Genomic DNA, 19250 nt, shown 5'->3' on the forward strand with positions numbered 1-19250 from the left:
ATATAGATCAAGCGGTTTAGCAGAAATACACTTTCTTAATTTGTTGTATCTTTTAAACACAAGTAAAAAGGAATGGAGGGAGTATCATATACAATAATGACTATTTTTATATTTTTTTTATTTACAATTTAAATAGAGAATGATTCTTTTTTAAAAAATAAATTTTTTTATTAAAAATTCATTTTTAATATTTAAACAGGACCTTAAAAAAATGACAGCCTTAGTCCTTTTATGTGTATAGAGAAAATTTATTACGAGTCAAAAAAAATATAATATATTTTTTCCAATCTTTCCAATTGGGCCACAACTGACAACCCACAAAAACAGAAAGCCCATTACCCGAATAACCCACCCGATCGAAGTGATGAACTCTCTCCTGTCTCCTCTTTATAAATAGAGAGAAACACAACACAACACATCACATAATCGCTTCACCTTAAAACACAAACAAATCAATTTTTGTTACTCTTTTTTTTTTTTTTCACTTTTCGTTCTGTCGTCGAGTTTCGACTTCATTGCACTATTTAAAGACTTGTGTTTTTTTTTATACACCTTCTCAACTTGTCTCTATCTCTTCCTCTCTCTAAATCCCTCTTTCTTCTTCTTCTTCTCTTAAACCTTCGCTCGACACTGTAATTAATTAACAAAGGGAAAACGCACGCACTTGTTCGCAATCTTCTTTCAACATTGCCGTTATTCAACCAACTCTTCAATTCTCGAAGCTAACGGTGAGTCTTCTTCCCATTTTCTCGTGTGCTTCTTTCAAAATAAAACATTCTAGGGTTTTGTTTTACATAGTTAGTTTCAAGATGTTCAATATGTTGCAAATAAATTATGTTTTTTTTTCTTTCTCGATTTGTTGTTTTACGAGGTTTCTATTGCTTCCTAGTTTGTTGAATATGATTTATTTGAAAATTTTCCATGAAATTGGATATTCTTAAAATTGATGCTTAGAAGAATGTGTTGTTAGGGTTTAATGTTGAAATAGAGATTTAATTAACATTTTAGGAAACGGGAGAAAATAGGATTTAAGTCAGGCTTGTTTGGATTGGCTTTTTTGAGCTTTATTTACTGGCATATGTTTTGTGACACTGTTTGGGAACTTTTTCATAATTTCTCCGATATAGCTTTAGGGAAATAGCTCTTAGCATATATATATATATAAATAAAAAATAAAAAAATTATCTTTATTTTATCTTTTGCTATAAAAATAGTGTATGCAAGCTTATACATAAGTGCCGCTTGTGCTATAAGCTGCAAAATAAGCTGTTTATCCAAACAAGCCCTTAGAATAGAAAAATTCAGGGAATGTTAGAGATGGTACATAGTTTACATTTTTGTTATTGTATATCATGGGATTGTGCCTAAATTCCAGAGCTTCTTAGACAGTTGTGAATTAGTCAGGAGTTGGTTACTACAACTGTATCAGTTATAAATGCCGTTACGCAAAAGATTGATCAAATTGAAGTTCAAGAACTCTTTGCAATTTATAGGAATTTTTGGTTTTTCATGTGCTACTAATGTTGCTTGTATATATGAATTGTGATGATGATGATGATAATTTAATTAGGATCCCTTCGATTGGTCTTGGACATGTTAACGAAATATTAATTTGCAAATATTTTACAATAGATTATAGCAGCTCTAGTTGCTGCAGTACCTAGATTGTGCAATTTGGTAAAGGGACAGAGGTTGAGCTAGGTGTTTGATAACATAGGATTTCTTGAATAGCTAGGTTGATATTGATCATTTTAGAGATGCTCAAATTCTTGAATAGCCTTTAGAATTTAGAATTTAGAATTAGAATGATATTGCTTGTGTATGATCGTGGATAGAATTGGAAAGGAATATTTAAAAAGTATTTGGTAGGATAGAAATGTAATTTGTATTCATTTCTGTCTATCTCTGCTATGAGGACCAGTATATATAGCAGAGTAAACATGGGCAGTTACACTAGCTAGTTACAAACAAAAATCCGTAACACCGAACCGAATAATTGAGATTGGTAGATTCCAGTACTAACACACTCTAATAGAATGAAGAGATCGTGGCTAAGCTATTATACAGTGAAATAAAATGACATATAAAACCAAAACAACTTTGAGCTTGTCTCTCAACTGAAGAATGAGTGATAGAGATGCTTTGAGCTTATCTTGAGCTGGAACAAGAAGCATTATGAGCTGCATGTGAAGCATTTTTCACGCACATGAGACCACTTCCATGTGCATATAGAGCTGGGCTGTGCAACAGAAACACGGCAATTAGTTGTCACTAATTGACACAATAGATTGTAGAAAAGGTAGAGGGCGCTGCAAGTTTAGTGAGCAGTGTCTGATGCCACAAAATTCTGCAGTTGCTTGTGTGAAGCTCATCTATTTGACCTTAGTGCTTGAGCAAGCTGCACCTGTTTTTTTTTTTCTCGACCGCCATGAGACCATATTCAGGCTTAGAAAAATTTCTGCACTTGAAGTAGATTGCAGAATCAAAATTTGAATCCAGGTCTAAACAGGGAGATATTGATGCAGCTTTGTTAGGCAGAATTGTAAACTGCAATTTGAAGTCCCTCTTATGTGCATAAAGGCCACCCAATGGAATTCCTGTGGGCCTGACATGTATGACAAACATTAGTCACAACATAGCTTATTTCCAGTCTTGTAAGGGTTTCAGATTGGAAAGCCCCAACCACTAAGATGTACTGTACATGGTAAGGTCAGATAAGGAATTAGCTACCTCTTTAGCTAATGCCAAAGAATAGAGTTGTGATAATCAATCTTTTTTGAAGAGTAAAGGTATTCAGATCAGAAGATGGCACCGGGAAATAATGAATATTAGGCCTTGGCATGCCGGTGATAGTGAATCTAACAGCAGAACTTGCAATGGTTTAGATTAAGGTAGTGTTTGTGGTGTGAAGGATGGTCACAGGCCATTATATACCAATAATGAGCTGGATGCATCTTATGTATGATATGATAGAAAACTTGGGAGAATATTTCAGAGCAAATGATCCGTATTCATGCCATTCTTTGATCTAACCACGCCGTAAGAGCCATTGTATATATAGCAAGGCAGTTATATAGTTACTTACAAACTAGTTACAGTAGTTAGTTGCAAACAGAAAACTAGAACTGCTAATCAAATAACAGAATCTGAAAGATTCAAAAACTAACGGAAAATATTCAAGAACTAACAGAAGGAAGATATTGCACATTGAACAAACAGTTACCAAGAAAACCAAGCATCAGAACTGTGTGACACAATCTTCATAGTAGCATACTCCAATAATGGATGAATCAATAGATTTAAGAAATGTGAAATTTGTTAGTTTTCAATAATGTCCTTGTTTCTTATTTTTTGATTAAACAATTTCAAGCACTGATGATGATCTTTCTCTCTCAAATCAAACTACAGTTCTGAGATAGCAGTGCTGCGGACTATGAAAAACCTGCTGTAGCTTCTGTTTCACGCTATCGATTGGACAGCCTGCCACCGATTGACATGGAGGTTCAAATTCATCAACTTGAGCAAGATGCATACTCTGCTGTCTTGCGTGCTTTTAAAGCTCAGTCTGATGCTCTTACTTGGGTGTGTATATTCAGTTAGTTCCCTCAATATCTTTTATGTTATGTTCATATATTCTTGTTTTGAAGAATTATCTATCCCCTGTATTTTAATTTTATTTATTCTATAGGAGAAAGAAGGTTTGATAACTGAGCTCAGAAAAGAGTTGAGGGTTTCAGATGACGAACACAGGGAGCTTCTTACCAGGGTTAATTCCGATGAAATAATCCACCGCATAAGGTAGTGTATTTGTAATTATTCGAGCGGCTGTAAATTGTAATGGCGCGGCTAAAAAATATTGAAAGTTTCTGAGATTCTTTTCTTTTCACAATGTTATCTGATGTGAAACACTATCAGGGAATGGAGACAAACTGGCATTTACCAACCTCCAAGACGCACCACATCTCAGCCTCGTCATGACATTTTACCCAGTCCAACTGTTTCAGCTTCCCGAAAAAAACAGAAGACGTCACATTCGGTACCACCCTCTCTTGTTTTTTATGTAATGCAAACCTTAATAGCACAGTTAGTATCTTTGTATTCGCTGATGCATTGTAGGAGACGGTTTTTATTGTCGGTGACCAAAAGTCGTCTAATTCCATTGCAGTTAAATTCTTAATTCAAAAGATTACAAAGAAAAGTAATTTATTGATTTTCGTTTCATTTTTAATTTTCAACCAAATTTTGCACCAGGGTCAGTCATTGCCTGGTTTGTCTTCAGCGAAGTCTGTACCGTACGGTTCTAGTGGACCTGCTGGGGCTAGGCATTTCGCAAATCGCAATTCTTCTAGTAATCTGTTATCTAATGCACCTGCTGAAGGATCAACGTTTCATCCATTGGTTGGTAAGAAAGTTTGGACTAGATGGCCTGAAGACAACCACTTCTATGAAGCTGTCATAACTGATTACAACTCTGCTGATGTATGTTTTATTATTAGCATGTTGATATATTGCCTAGATGGAATAGAAATGCTCGTTTGTTTTTTAGCGAACTTTCATTCATTTTTTTCTTTTTATCTTTGCAGGGCCGGCATGCTTTGGTTTATGATATTAATAAAGCAAATGAGACTTGGGAATGGGTTGATCTCAAAGAGGTACTTATTCCTTGTGCTTTGTTGCATAGGAAATAAAACAAATAACATTGAATGAATGAAGCAAGAAATTAAGATATAAATAAAGAAAATGAGACTTGGGATGGGTAGAGCAGTAATTAAGTAGGCTTTAACCATTATGTTGAATGAAGCACCAGAAATTAACATCAAAATATGTGATGAGTTTGAAGAATAAAATACTTTTAAAGATGATAACGTTAACACCCAACACAAAAGCCATTTTCTCCAATACCCTTCAATCATATGAATCCTTTTCCTTCCTTATTCTGTAACACTTCTCATACCTTTGAGAATAAAGGATCACTTCTTGAACAAAGATTATGGCCGGTTAACTTTACAACCTAATTAATCCATTCAACATGAAATGAAACATCCGGACTTGATGTCAAATTACAGAGTTTTGAGTGCTGCAAAATATTGAATTATTTGTTACTATCGATGTTTGTTAGAATATTCAGTCTCTGGAACGATAATTTGTGTGCCGTTTTCTTATGTTCATAATCAAGTCTTGGCCGTGTCCAAGAGAGTAATTTCACTTCTAATTAGAATTCTGGGGTTACAAGTCACTTGCCACAATTCTTATTACTGATTATATTGTAGTCTGGAACTAAGTTAATGCAAGGTTCCTGACCTTTTTAGGATACAAATGTTTAGGCAGATATAAGTTTAAATAAGCTCCCTACGTTTAGAATATGCAAGCTATTTGTGCAAAATAAATCGTGTTTGTTATTATGCTACAAGTCTCTGGTTCAAATAAGATAAAAATGATTGCAGATATCACCGGAGGATATACGATGGGAAGGTGAAGATCTGGGCATACTCTACAGAGGTGGACATAGCGGGCAAGGTCGTGGAGCTAATAAATTATTTGGCCATGGTGGTGATACTTTAGGTGCTGGAAGAGGGAGAGGCCATCCAAGATTTCACTCCAGAAAAGAACTTGTACTGCCACAAAACGGTATCGGAAATAGAGTTCCAGATGAAATTGAGTTGCTGAACACAGATTCACTTGTTAAGGAGGTAGTTATGACATGCCTAAGAAACTTCATTGAGAACTGGAGAATGATAAAGAAGTTAGATTTTAATGCCACTTATGTTATAACAGGTGGAAAGGGTTTTTGCTACTAGTCTTCCAGATTCCGTGGAGCTTGAGAAAGCAAAGCAAATGCTGAAAGTACAGTCACTAACCATCATGAAATTCCTTATTGTCAACCTTCATGCCCCATGGTTATTTTTCATGTTCTATTCTGATTATTGATTGTACTCTTGTATAGGAACATGAGCAGGCTCTTGTTGATGCCATTTCGAGGATTGCAGATGCATCAGATGGTGAAAGTGGTAATAATTAGATTTTTACATAATCTTGTTGCATTAATGTTGTATATTGAAACTCAATTATTTTGTTTAGGATAAGTTAACAAAATTTTACTGTCTGTAATTGAATAAAATATAACATTATGTTATGATGTTCCTAAAAATGTATTATAGCAATTCTCCAACTTGAAAATAAAAATTAGCTTTTCTGCATTTTGGGTTGAAACAGTACAAGGAGCATGAAACCAAGAAAAAAGGAAGTGAGAAGTAAAGAGACTAATTAGTGGACTCATAATAGCTGATGTTTGGATTAGTTTATACCTGGATTAGTTTATAAAGAAATTAAAGGTTTTAATATTTTTGCTTAATGAGGTTTGTAAGGAAAGAAGCAAAAAAAAGGACCATTGCTCATAATTTATGACTAACCAAATAAATTCTGAGTGCATATTTGAGAATTAACAAATGGTGTATATTTAGTGGTAGTCTTGTTTGCACAATTGGGAAATACTACAATAGCTTTATGGTGTATGTTTTTCACAAATACAAGCCTCATTGTTGCAGTTGTGTAACTATTTTTTGCCATATTACAGATGGAGAACATCCATATTTACAAGGACAAATAATGGACAGAGGATGAGAGCAGAAACCAGCTGTATTGTGGAGACAATTTGTGACCCTTGAAGATGATCTTTTGTTCTCATGAATTCTCAAATAGAAGTCTGATTGTAGGTGAAAGCATAGGCGATAACAGCATCAAATGGTCAAGATGGTCTTCTTACAGATTCCCTTTCTGTCATTTTTATGTTCATTACCCTCCTGACTTTTACCTCTGAAAGTGCATTTTTGTGCTCAATGACAATGAAGGATATAAACTCATTCATTTGGCACAGAAATTGTTTTATTTTAATGCAAATGTAAAATACTAAAACTGAAATGAAAAGACGTTTGGTGTATTTTTCTCTAAGTTTGCTTCTCTTCTGTCGTGGTCCTTGGTAAATACTGTTAAATGTCTTGAAACCCTTCCAAACCTTCAGTACCTGGCACACAAGTAATAAGACCGTAAGTTTATAATAAGCATTTCTATGGAAGGAAAAAGAAGATAGTTATATATGGTGATTCCTATAAATAATGCAGAAGAAATGTGATTAATTTTACTGTGTAGTCATCCTTCAACTCTGTTGCTTACAATTGGATTGACATTAATTTGTGCTGTAACTTGCAAGTGTCAAAATCTACTCATGTGACCCTTGTGAGAATTTGATACTGCTGTTAAATTTTAGGTGTATTCTAAAATGCACCAAAAAAGATTAGGCACCTTTACTATAGAGCTTTCGCTACATCGATTTATGGTTAGTATCATGGTAGTTCACTGTGATTTCAGAAATTACACCGTGAAATCAAACATGCACTTAGATGTAAACAATTCTTATATCGTCAATCCCACATAGTGTGGTGTAGCATAGCGGTCTACCCCATAACACTGATGGGTAGTGGTCTGCTCCTGTGTTAAAGTTTAAAATGAAATAATATGCGAAATTTATTTATACAATACACATAAAAGGTCAAAAATGGAAATATAATGGAATTAAAGATGTATTTGCAATTAATAGATTAAAAATGGAAGTTCATTGTTACTAATATTCAATCTCAATATAGAGCAAATAAGTTTTACCCTAAGCATTGGGTAGAGGGAGAATACAAACACAACAGTGGGACAATCACTTTTAGCCAAAACAGCCTGCACAACAGAGGGAGAACCTGAGCATAACAGAACACAACCTGTGCACAAAGGTAGAACCTGCACTTAATGAAGCTGTCCAGAATGAAGAGAGAGGAGATGATTGGGTTTAACCAGTTTGCAGAAGAAAACAAGTGAGAAAAGAGGAGATGAACAACCCTATTTGGTTGCATTCGCGATTTTAGGATTAAAAGGATCAAAAGTCCCAACAAAAAATAGCACAGCTATGAATTGCGGGTAAGTTGGGGTTTCACTGGGGAGGGGGGCTAGTTGCCGCTACAGCAACTATTTGATTGTTATTTGCGGTGCTACTGCTCCTCAAAACTGCAATGTTACAGGGTCTTGCACAATGCCTAGCGACTGATAGCAGCCGTAACTGACTGACTACTTAGGACAATTGACATAATAGCAATCGGAATTTAAGTACTTTAAAATAGTAGTAGATACTAGCAGTGTTAGTAACATTAGCCATGAGATTAGAAGGCAATCAAGGCAGCAAAAGAGGTACAGAGTCATGAGAGCATGAAAACTTTGATAGCAGCAAGTTACAAACAAACATTGAATGCCATCTGATTCCAAAAGGATGAGTGACAACAATAACGAATTGTCTCAATAGTTAAAAGTTAGGTCAGCAATTAAGAACTTTCAAGATGATATTGTTAATGAATATTTAATATTTCTACCATCTCCTCTTCCCTAAACCAAAGACAAGTGACAAAGTGTCTTCACCAAAACATGATGGCACACAAACTCCAACGGGCGTGGTCTATTGGTTAAAAGACAGGTCTTAAATCCGAGAGGTCTCAGGTCTTCTCTGCCTTAGACTGAGGGATTATTCCCTAACCCTAAATTTTGTTTACCAAAAACAAATTATGGCACACAATAGTCCTCCTGAAGAGTGGAACGAAGGATATTGTTTTACTCTATTATGTATGTTAAAGTTAATTCTATCTGATTCTGATCTGAATCTGAACGATATTATTAAACTCACTATCCATTCATATTTGTGTTTTAAATTCAATCAATTTGCTTGTTCCCAAATGGATCATTCAGTTCAGCAATTTAAGAAACAAAAGGTCTATCTACATGGCACCCACCGACACTTCAAATTCTAACTTATCTGTGTTGCGCCAGTACATACACCAACACGAAAAGACACATCAGTGTTGTGTTGTGTTCAGTGCCTATTATAGTAGAGCCTTCACCAAAATCATGAACATGTGTGGATAACATAAACAATCAAAAACCAACAACAAAACATAAATATAACAAATACAAACAAAAATCTGAAATCAAATGTTATTATTATAAATAGATAAGGATTAAGGAAAGTACCTCAAAAATTGAGCAATTCCAAGAGATCTGTGTTGTGCTGTCGGTGCAATTGAAAACTCAAGTACCTATAATTGAAAACGACATCATCGAGAGTCACGATTGAAGAATAAAGATCCTTTGATGAAAGGGGGTTGAATGGTTTAATTGATTGGATTGTTTTCCAATGCCAGATTGAAGAATCATCATCTCTCTGCAGAATTGATTTAGGTTTCAAATATCTGTGTAGGTCCAAAAAGTATTTTGTATAGAGATAATAAGTCTATCTACCGATAATTTTGGGTTCAAAATAATTTCAACCGATAACCAAATAGATTAGAGAGAATGGATGTTGAAACTCTACACTACATCTCATGACCCCATCAAACCCATCATTCTAATTTTTAACCCAATTTTTCTTTTTTCTAATTTTATATATGCAAATCTTATAGATTTCTAAGTGCGAGAGGGTTTATATAGAATTGGACAATCCTACATTATAATTTGAAGGGTCTTGCTAACGAGTGCCCCCGGGGCACTCTTTAAGTATTCCATTTAAAGAAACTTTTTATTCAAAAAGTTAAGCACTACAATTTTCAATGCGTTGACTTTACGCATTTCGATAAAAAATCTATAAAAAACTTCCTATTTAAGGGCTTAAAGAATGCCCCGGGGGCACTATTTAGCATTTGCCTAATTTGAATCATAACTTTCTACGCCCTACGGACATTAAGAAATATTTTTTAAATTCATTGAGTAATTAATAGATAAGATTTCACTATTTTATAGTTAATCATAATTAACTAGGAGATCAATTCTAGATACATCACTTAGAAAATTTATTTAGGGGCGGATTCCATATAATTTTTTTAAAACAGCCAAAATCAATAATTAGTTGTTAGTATTTTCCACCTTCGTCATAACCTGAACCCTGAATTTTTACCCACCCCACCCCAATTACATGTAAGTTGTCCAAATCAACCTTGCTAATAAGAGCTTTATTTCTCTCATTTCCTTATGTGTTTCATATAGTGGATGAATATATATGTACTAAGATACTGTCATAACCAAACATGGTATTATCATCCCTTCATTTCTTTTGTCAAGGCAAGGGTATTATCATGCCTTTAATCGTGTGAAATGTATGGTGCTCCCAGAACAAATTAATTTTGGAGAATGTACCTTTTACATTCTTTATGTACTAAATACATTTTTTATGAACTCAAGTGCATTAGGCTGAGATGATAAGAGTCCTCTTTATTTCTTATGTAACAAAATTTAGTAATAATATTAAAATTCAAATGTATTTCACATAATATAAAAAATTATCAGCATTCATAGAGTTTTTAAAATTGGCAACCGGTCTATTCTCCTCTTAATCTACTATATAAGAAAAGAATGTACATATGAAATCTCTAATTTGCCCCTTTTTCATTTTTTGACACATAATCAATTCAGGGTTATTTTGTGTCTTTATTAAAAAAGTTAGTAGAAAAATGCTAAAAAATTTCTTGGTATGAATCGAACCCTTAACCTTTTAGTTACACTTCTTATTAGATTTACCACTAAGCCATATGAATTAATTTGTTATATTTTTGGAACCAACATATAATCAACATGAGTTAAGTTAAAAGAAGAAAGGGAAAGTGTTTATTTATTTTTTCTTTTTTATAATAAGAGAGTAAAATTCATGTACAAATAAAATGAGAGATTCAATGAAATTCTTTATTTCAACGTCATAAGTACATTATACCAAATAAGACAACAAATTTATGGTTTTTTTTTTTACAATATAGAGGTACATGGTGTTGTTTCCATTTATTTATGATATTTTATTTGAGTCAAACCCTTTCTTTAGTGTAATTTTATCATTTATTGTTTATGTTTCGTTATTTTAGATTCACTCAACTTGATTTATGGACTTCAATCCAATATTTAATTAAGTTAATTTTCAATTTGTAGTTCAACTCAATAAATTTAATTAATTTAATACAAGAATATGGTGGGAGAAAAACTGAAAAACTCCCGTAAAAAAATGGTGAGACAAAAACAATAAAAATTGTCAGTTACCTCAAGAGGATTATTCTCTACAGTTGCGCGTGAATGATACATTTAGTTTTAAAAAAAACAATAAAAATTAAATACAAAGTTGAAAATAGTTGAAAAATAAATGACATTTTTTAGAAGTTTTTTTTTTTTTAAAGATTTTTTGTTTTTGATATAAGGACTAATATTTTTTTTAACAAACCAAAATGAGATATAGTAACATAGAAAACCTCGCCAACACAAGACGTACCGAGGTAAACTACAAAAGTTTACAAAGAGTCAGAGAAACAAAATCATAAACAAATCACACAAGAAAGATATAATAAGAAAGATATGACTTTTGTTCTTATGAGATTTTTCTATGCGGAAGAAAATTATTGGAGAAAAAAAAGGACTAAAATATTATGTTGCCTGTTTTTTTTTTAAATAATTTTACGGGTTATATTCAAATTAATACGGGAACCTAATTTTTATGGATATATCTACGGGTCTTATATTTTTACTCATATATTAGTAAAGTTGTTTATTTTTTTTTTATAATTTTACGAGTTATAGTTATATATTAATATAGGGACATAATCTTTCGTGTGAATTCTACGAGACCTATGTTTTTCTTTTTTTTTTTAGACTAACAACAAACAATATTCATTTATTCAAGTAAGTAGAGTACGTGTGAATCTGCATTGAATCTGAATCGGAGCAAATCTGAACAAAACAAACATTGTACTACAACGGAATTAAACCGGACACCGTACCAAGACGCGAACTCAAGACAAAAAAACTCTGCACTAAGACGGAATTAAAACAACATCAGACAAAAACAACAAAAGAAAACTCAAATGAAACATAAGAATGTGTGAAAAATCACTTATTTAAATAAGGCTTAAATGGAGTTTTGGTCCCCCTATTTTCAATTTTTTGAAGTTTTGATCCTCCTATTTTAAAAACCAACTTTTTTGTCCCCCTATTTTAATTTTTCTTGAGTTTTGGTCCCCCACTCCATTTTATGGTCAATTTTGATGACATGTCTATTAATGACATGACATACTTGGTCAAAACAATATTCTTGTCATTAAACTTTTTCTTCCATTTCAATAAATATATTTTAAATATTAAGAAAATTAAAAGAATCTATAAAAAAAAATTAAATATATTAATTAGTGATTGATATTTTTTATCCCTCTCTTTAATCATATCTTCAACGCCATCGTCATCCTTCGTCATATGTTTCTATCAACACCATCATTCACTCCATTACTATTAACCCTTCCTTCAAAATAAGTTTTATCCACAACAACAAACCCTAAAACCCAAAAAGTGGAAGATCATATTTTTAATATTGAGTTGCAGAAAATAAATGAAGAACAAACATTAATCCATAAAACAAGATAAATACCAAATTGATGACATGGATAATGTTTTTGCCAAGTGTGCAATGTCATGTCATTAATGACCTTGACATGTCATCAAAATTGACCCTAAAATGGAGTGGGGATCAAAACTCAAGAAAAATTAAAATAGGGGGACCAAAAAGTTGGTTTTTAAAATAGGGGGATCAAAACTTCAAGAAATTGAAAATAGGGGGACCAAAACTGCATTAAAGCCTTTAAATAAAAAAAAATATAAAACAATCAAAAATGGGAGATTTTAGATCAAAATTGATCCAAAATCACCCCTCTTTGAAAGATGAACAAGAATAAAAAGCAAAAAGTAGGGTTTACTATGTTGTTGTTGTGGGGCGGCTATGAAAAAGCAAAAAGTGGCATATGTTTTTCCTCTTATTAATAAGATTTCATGTTCTTTAATAATTTATGTAGGATTATATATATTTATACTCATCAATTAATAAGATAACATTTTTTTTTTTATTTGTACGAGACTTATAATTTTAATCATATATTAATAAAGTTGTTTATTTTTTTATAATTTTACGGGTTATACTAGATCAAATATTAATACAAGGACCTAATTATTTTGTTCATTTTTACGAGCCATATATTTTTTTATTAATATATTAATAAGGTTGCTCATTCTTGACATATATTTATACTCATACATTAACAGAAGGATATAATCTTTTGTGTGATTTCTGCGGTGCCTGTGTTTTTTTTTTAACAAACTAAAATGAATTTTATTATTAATAATGAGTCCTGATTGGCACAAGGTGTGCCAAACAAAACAACAACAGTTTATATCATACACGTACGCAGGGCCTATGTTTTTACTCTTATTAATAAAATTTACAGTTTTTAACTATTTTTTGTGAACTTATATTTATACTCATATATTAATATACGATAACCTGATCTTCTGTGTAGTTTATGCGGGACCTATGTTTTTTATTCATATTAATATGATTAATACGTTTGTCCGTTCTTTTATAACATATACGGAACCTATAAAATACTCATATATTAATATGGAAACTTTTTTTTTGTGATTTCTACGGAGCTTATACTTTTATTTATATATTAATTAAGTTGCCTATTTTGTTTTACAATTTTACGGGTTATACTCATATTTAATACGGTGACCTAATTATTTTGATGATTTTTGTGAGACCTATATTTTCACTAACATATTAACAAGGTTATCTATTTTTTAATAATTTTAAAAGGATATATTTATACTCATATATTTAATACAGGGACCTAATTTTTTGGTGGTTTTTACAAGGCCTATGTTTTTACTAATATATTAATAAGGTAACCTATTTTTCCATAATTTCTACATTATCATTTATATTCAAATATTAATACGGAGACATAAGGTTTTTTTGTGATAGTTTTACCATTGTTCTTTTTCTATTTTTTTACCAAATATTATATCTTTCTATTTTTTTAATCTTTTAATCTACTTCCCAATAAATTACTATTTTATGTTATTAAGTGAAGTTTTCAATTTTTGACTATTTTTTTTAGACTTATATTTATAATTATATATTAATACGAGATCCTAATCTTTTGTGTGATTTATGGGGACCTATGTGTTTTTTTTTGGGTACATGGGAACCTATGTGTTTTACTCATATTAATAAGTTTGCCCATTCTTTTATAACATCTGCGGGACCTATATTTAAACTCATATATTAATATGGAAACTTTTTTGTTTGTGTGGTTTCTACGGGACTTATACTTTTAATTATATATTAATTAAGTTGTTTGAAACAAAAATAAAATAAAAATTAAGTTGTCTATTTTTTTTACAATTTTTCTGGTTATACTCATATTTAATACGATGACCTAATTATTTTGATGACTGTTGCGAGACCTATCCTATATTTTCACTAACATTTTAATATGATTGCCTATTTTTTAATAATTTTTACGGGACTATATTTATACTCATATATTAATACATGGACATAAGTTTTTTTTTTTGTGATTTTTCAACACCTATGTTTTTACTAATATATTAATAAGGTAGCCTATTTTTTTTCTTCATAATTTCTACATTATCTATATTTATATTCCTAAATTAATACGGAGACCTAAAGTTTTTTTGTGATGGTTTTACCATTGTTCTTTTTCTATTTTTTTTTACCAAATATTATATTCTTTCTTCTTACCAAGTGAGGAGCGGCAACGCCGCGACTCCCGTGCGGACGCACGGGTGTCCTGCTAGTTACTGTATTATTTAATTGTCAATGATTGGTTTATTTGCATACGTCCATTAATATAACAGATACTATGTCCTATCTGATGTAATATCTGGATGAACAGAGAGAACATTTAAATTTCAAATGTGATATAATATCAATTCAAATTCGATTCCCATCCCTCTATATTTCTAAACTGAAAATCTTAAGAAATAAATGTAATAACTACTAACTCTATAAGGGCCTATTATATGCTCAACCAAATCAACATAATTATTACCAGATCGCAATAATGTATTGTAGAGACAATATCCAGATAGAAATTCACAAATTTGTTCAAATCCTCAGAAATTTGGATAGCAGATGTTCCTGTCATAAGCTAGTTTGCAAATATGCACCGTTGGATTTCTTTGGCCCAAACATTTCATCAAACAACCTAATCTCGTCTAAACAAAGAAATATCCACTACAAGAACTTTGCAGATTTCTTTAAAAGATTGTATCACATTCTAAAAGACAGAAACATGAAAGCAAAAAGTTGTTACTATTAGAACTTAGAACTAGAACTAGTCTGTTTTAGTGCAGTGTTTGCCAACTTTGAAACAAAATAGTGACACCAATTTGATTTCAATTTTTTTTCCTCTATCTATTATATAAAGCACAAACACTGACACGCTGACACCAGGACACACCTAAATTTGATGAGTGTTTGTGCGTCATACTACAACTAAAACTTCAAACCAATGCAGGAAATCACTCAGCATGCTTCTGCCCAACATTTGTTATTTCATTTATAACTTGAATGCAACAAACTAAGTACAAGAACAGGCTTTGAATACCATAAATCAACCACAAATCATCATATTTATATCATCATCAGTTACATGACAATGAATAAGCAAATTTGCAGTTCTAAAACTTAAACTTAAACTATAAATTTGTGACGGACAAACACACACAATTCTACTCCACCAGAAACATATTTATGAACAAAATTGTGAAATAAAATGTCGATTCGACGAATTCAAACGAACTACAATTGACTGCACCATAACGCGGATTACATCTTTTCTGAATTCAAACTCCGACAGTGGTAGCTCCCCTCAATGCCTTCTTCAATTCCTCGCTAGCATCAGCCTCAGTTGATTTTGGAGGATATCCATTAAAATCCGATCCGGTTTTCTTCTCATTTTTTCTCCCATCAGAGTTTTTCCCTTTCCCACCACTCCTCTCAAACTCTCTATACTTACCAAACTCCGAACCTCCTCCAACCTGTACGCTAGCAAATTCTCGCCGAAGATCCTCCACAGCATTCTTAAGCAATCCATTCTCCGCCTGCAAAATTTCCATTTGTCTCTTCACCACAAAACACATATCAGCCACATCAGCACCACTCGCCGGAACCTTACTTTTCTTCAAATCCACACACTCTGCCGGCAAATGTTCAATCCCAATCTTATCCATCACAAGAAACGGAACCTTCTTAAAACTACTCTGATTCTCCCCTTTAATCTCCGCCGGAACCCTAACCCCCCATCGAAAATTCACCGCTGCACGTCCCCTAATCGGCAAAACCGTCCTCGCAGCAACCTCAGTACCAGAAAACAAACCAGCAATCGCACCAGCACTCGGAATGTGCACCTTTCCACCAGAAAACGCCTCAATCACCGGCGAATTAAATTTCACCGGAGATTCAACAAACTCAATCTCAGCATCATCTTTCCCTAAAACGCCACCGTTTTGATTATTAAAAGCATAACTCTTAACATCTAAAATCGACGACTGAGATTTCTTAAAACTAAAATCACCAAACCTAGGTTTAAAATGAAGCATAAAAAGTGGTTGCGCTCCACCGGTTTTATTCCGGTTTAGTAAATTAAACTCACAACTCATTAACATAGAGCTAGAAAAAGGTGAACCAAATGAACCGGTTCCGGTTTTAACGATTAATGAGAAAGGGTTTTGAGAATCGTTTGGTCGATAAGCGAGTTTAAGAGATGGACCTGATTGGAAGAAAGTTGAGAGATTAAGTGTAAGTTCTTTTGAATCGCCAGCTACAATTCCTGATTGGAATGGTGCGCCTAAAATGCTTAGTGGAATTTTGGCTCGTAATAGTGGTTTTTTTTGTTCATCACGGAATTTGAGTGAAGCTTTCATTGTGTAAGAGAAAGGAGAAACCCTAAGTTTTTAGGTTTGGTTTGGATTTAGGATAGGGAGAGAGAGTTTTATAGAGATATGGTTTGGGAGAGATTTGAATTGAGAAATTGAATAGGGGAGAGAGATTTAGGGGATACTTGTTGGAAGTGATTATGCCAAAAATCGGTTTCATATGTGAGTGGTGTGCTGTGATTTTATTTTACCGTGGGTGGGACGGAGTGGTTAAGTGAAAAGGGTAACGTTTTTTAAGCTGAATTTATTAGGCTGTTATGGTTTGTTTGTTCTTTATTTTATTTTAATTTTAAAATGGATTAAATGCAACTTTAATTGGGAGTGCGATGAATAGTTCAAATGGTGGTGTGCTATAATTTTACTGTGGAGTTTGGGATTTGAGTGTGGTAGGTGGGAGTGGGTAAAGGAAAAGGGTAACGTTGCTTTTTTAAGCTGCGTCGTTATGGTTTGTTTGCTCTTTATTCTATTTTTATTTTAATTTTAAAATGGCTTAAATGCAACTTTAATTGGGAGTGAGATGAGTAGCTCAACTGATGGTGTGTTGTGATTTTACTGTGGAGTTTGGGATTGAGTGTGGTGGGAGGGAGTGGGTAAGGGAAAAGGGTAACGCTGCTTTTTTTAAGCTGATTCTATGGGGCTGTTATGGTTTGTTTGCTCTTTATTCTATTTTAACTTTAATTTTAAAATGACTTAAATGCAACTTTAATTATGAGTGGGATGAGTAGCTCACCTAGTTAAGCTAGTTGAACTAGGTGTTAAGGAGTTGGAAGTCCCAAATTCAAGTCTTGGTAAAGAGGAAAACTAACCTAACAATATAATATACTAACATTTTGCTTATAAAAAAAATGCAACTTTAATTTGAACTCTGGTCCATGCAATAATTTGCAATGTCACAACCAATTGAGTTATGCTCACCGGACCACTTTTGAAAATATTTTATAAGTTGATTACAAATTATTAAAATACTAGAAGTTAAAAAAAATTAGAAAACTTGTGTAAAAAAAAAAAAGGAAACGGGTTAAAAATGTAGCTTTTCAAATAATAGGTTTTTTTAGAAGAAAGAGAAAATAAGTGTTAAAAGGTGGAGGTTATGTTTTTTTTTAACAAGCCAAAGAGATCTTATCAGCTAGCACAAGATGTGTCAAGGGAGATTAAGAGAGTTTAAGGTGGAGGTTATGTTGTAATTGATAAAATAACTTTTACATGTTGTATCCAAACAAGATAAAAATTATTTTATCGAAAAAAGTGATTTTTATTACGACAAACAACTACAAAGTAATTTTTTTTTTGTTACTAACACAAAATAAATTCTACTATTCTATAAAAAACTTTAAAACTAATCTCTAAATTACTGAATGTCAAAATCGCTATTTTTTTAATCTACAAACGAACTCTTATTTGTATATTTAAAAATGACTTTTATGATAACTTAATTAAAAATAGTAAAAAGTAACTTAACCTTAATAAAAATCGCTATTCATGTTAGAGAATTTAACTTAATAAAAATCACAATTTTTCAAAAAAAAAAACTATCTCTAAAAAAAATGATTTTTGTGATAAGCTATAATAACTTCTTTTTTAGAGTTTTTTTTAAAAAAAATTATGATAAAAAAAATTGTAACAAAATGATTAAATACTTAAAAGGATGTTTTAAGATTAGCTATTTAACTTAGTAAAAAAAAATAGCTATTTAACTACGTAAAAAAAAAAAAAAAACTCTATTGATTGGCAAATGGAAGAAATATAGAAGAGAGTGCAAAAATTCGTTTGGCTCACTGACTTTTTGTTTTTTCTCTAATTAGCGAAGAAAGTCGAGAGAGAAACCCCTAATTTGCCTTTTCCATCCATACCCTTGTCTTCCTTGCTTTGTTTTTTACGCTACCAAAGTTGCAACTGATATTGAAATATAGCCATGAAAGTTACTACAACTTACAGGGTAATTAAGGTGATCACAATTTGGGAATTGATCGTACCTGACAAGAAAGATGACCGTGCTTGGCGTTGCTCCGCTCCGAACCCCGGTGGAATGAGAGGGGGTTGTGTACCTGCAGTTGCTCTGACGCTCAAGTCAGTGATTTGGGTGAAGCAATGATTTTCATAGTAAGAATAATGTACCTCATGGATGCATGAAGAGGTTGTTTATATAGTCCCCAGCGCTGGGTCAAGACCCTTGATGACATTAATGGTCATCAAGTGGCTGCCGGAAAACGGCTAGAAAAGCCATGATGACCAGTTATCGCTCATCGTTCCGGTGAACGGCCGTTACAACACGTCAAGCGTTGTGACCATTTGACTCGTAGGAATTGCTTCTTGGGTTGCTCTCCGTTGGGCCTTGCTTGACGGCCATTTCGCAATTCCTCATCAATCGTGTTTCTAGGCCCATTCCAGAACATAAATAAATAACT

General features: G+C 32.6%; 2 protein-coding genes and 1 long non-coding RNA gene across 3 annotated transcripts; 1 reads left to right on the top strand and 2 right to left on the bottom strand.

Moving 5' to 3' along the window:
• The first annotated feature begins 350 nt into the window (after nt 1–350).
• On the top strand, nt 351–6948 carry LOC123897915 (protein EMSY-LIKE 1). Its single transcript, XM_045948735.1, has 10 exons — nt 351–728; nt 3409–3582; nt 3689–3798; nt 3916–4036; nt 4252–4479; nt 4584–4652; nt 5445–5690; nt 5776–5844; nt 5945–6008; nt 6575–6948. Exons 2-10 carry the CDS (start codon nt 3496–3498, stop codon nt 6619–6621), a joined length of 1041 nt encoding a protein of 346 aa, XP_045804691.1. The 5' UTR covers nt 351–728; nt 3409–3495; the 3' UTR covers nt 6622–6948.
• LOC123897916 lies at nt 6432–9515 on the bottom strand. Its single transcript, XR_006805138.1, has 2 exons — nt 9058–9515; nt 6432–7021 (listed from the first exon to the last, which is right to left on the bottom strand). It is a non-coding gene; the product is annotated as an uncharacterized LOC123897916 (long non-coding RNA).
• A 5927-nt stretch (nt 9516–15442) lies between these two features.
• Nucleotides 15443–17043, bottom strand: LOC123899166. The gene has a single exon (XM_045950235.1). The coding sequence runs from the start codon at nt 16831–16833 to the stop codon at nt 15754–15756; it is 1080 nt and encodes a 359-aa protein (XP_045806191.1). The 5' UTR covers nt 16834–17043; the 3' UTR covers nt 15443–15753.
• Between the last annotated feature and the right edge of the window lie 2207 nt (nt 17044–19250).

Source organism: Trifolium pratense, linkage group LG7 (assembly GCF_020283565.1).
Source record: "Trifolium pratense cultivar HEN17-A07 linkage group LG7, ARS_RC_1.1, whole genome shotgun sequence".
Classification (NCBI taxonomy): domain Eukaryota; kingdom Viridiplantae; phylum Streptophyta; class Magnoliopsida; order Fabales; family Fabaceae; genus Trifolium; species Trifolium pratense.

What these genes read in the sequence shown, in the direction of transcription:
- LOC123897915 (XM_045948735.1), top strand. Translation starts at nt 3,496, where the DNA reads ATGGAGGTTCAAATTCATCAACTTGAGCAAGATGCATACTCTGCTGTC. An exon ending in GAAATAATCCACCGCATAAG is followed by an intron (nt 3,799 to 3,915) that starts GTAGTGTATTTG and finishes AAACACTATCAG; the next exon opens with GGAATGGAGACAAACTGGCA. An exon ending in TGCATCAGATGGTGAAAGTG is followed by an intron (nt 6,009 to 6,574) that starts GTAATAATTAGA and finishes GCCATATTACAG; the next exon opens with ATGGAGAACATCCATATTTA.
- LOC123899166 (XM_045950235.1), bottom strand. Translation starts at nt 16,833, where the DNA reads ATGAAAGCTTCACTCAAATTCCGTGATGAACAAAAAAAACCACTATTA.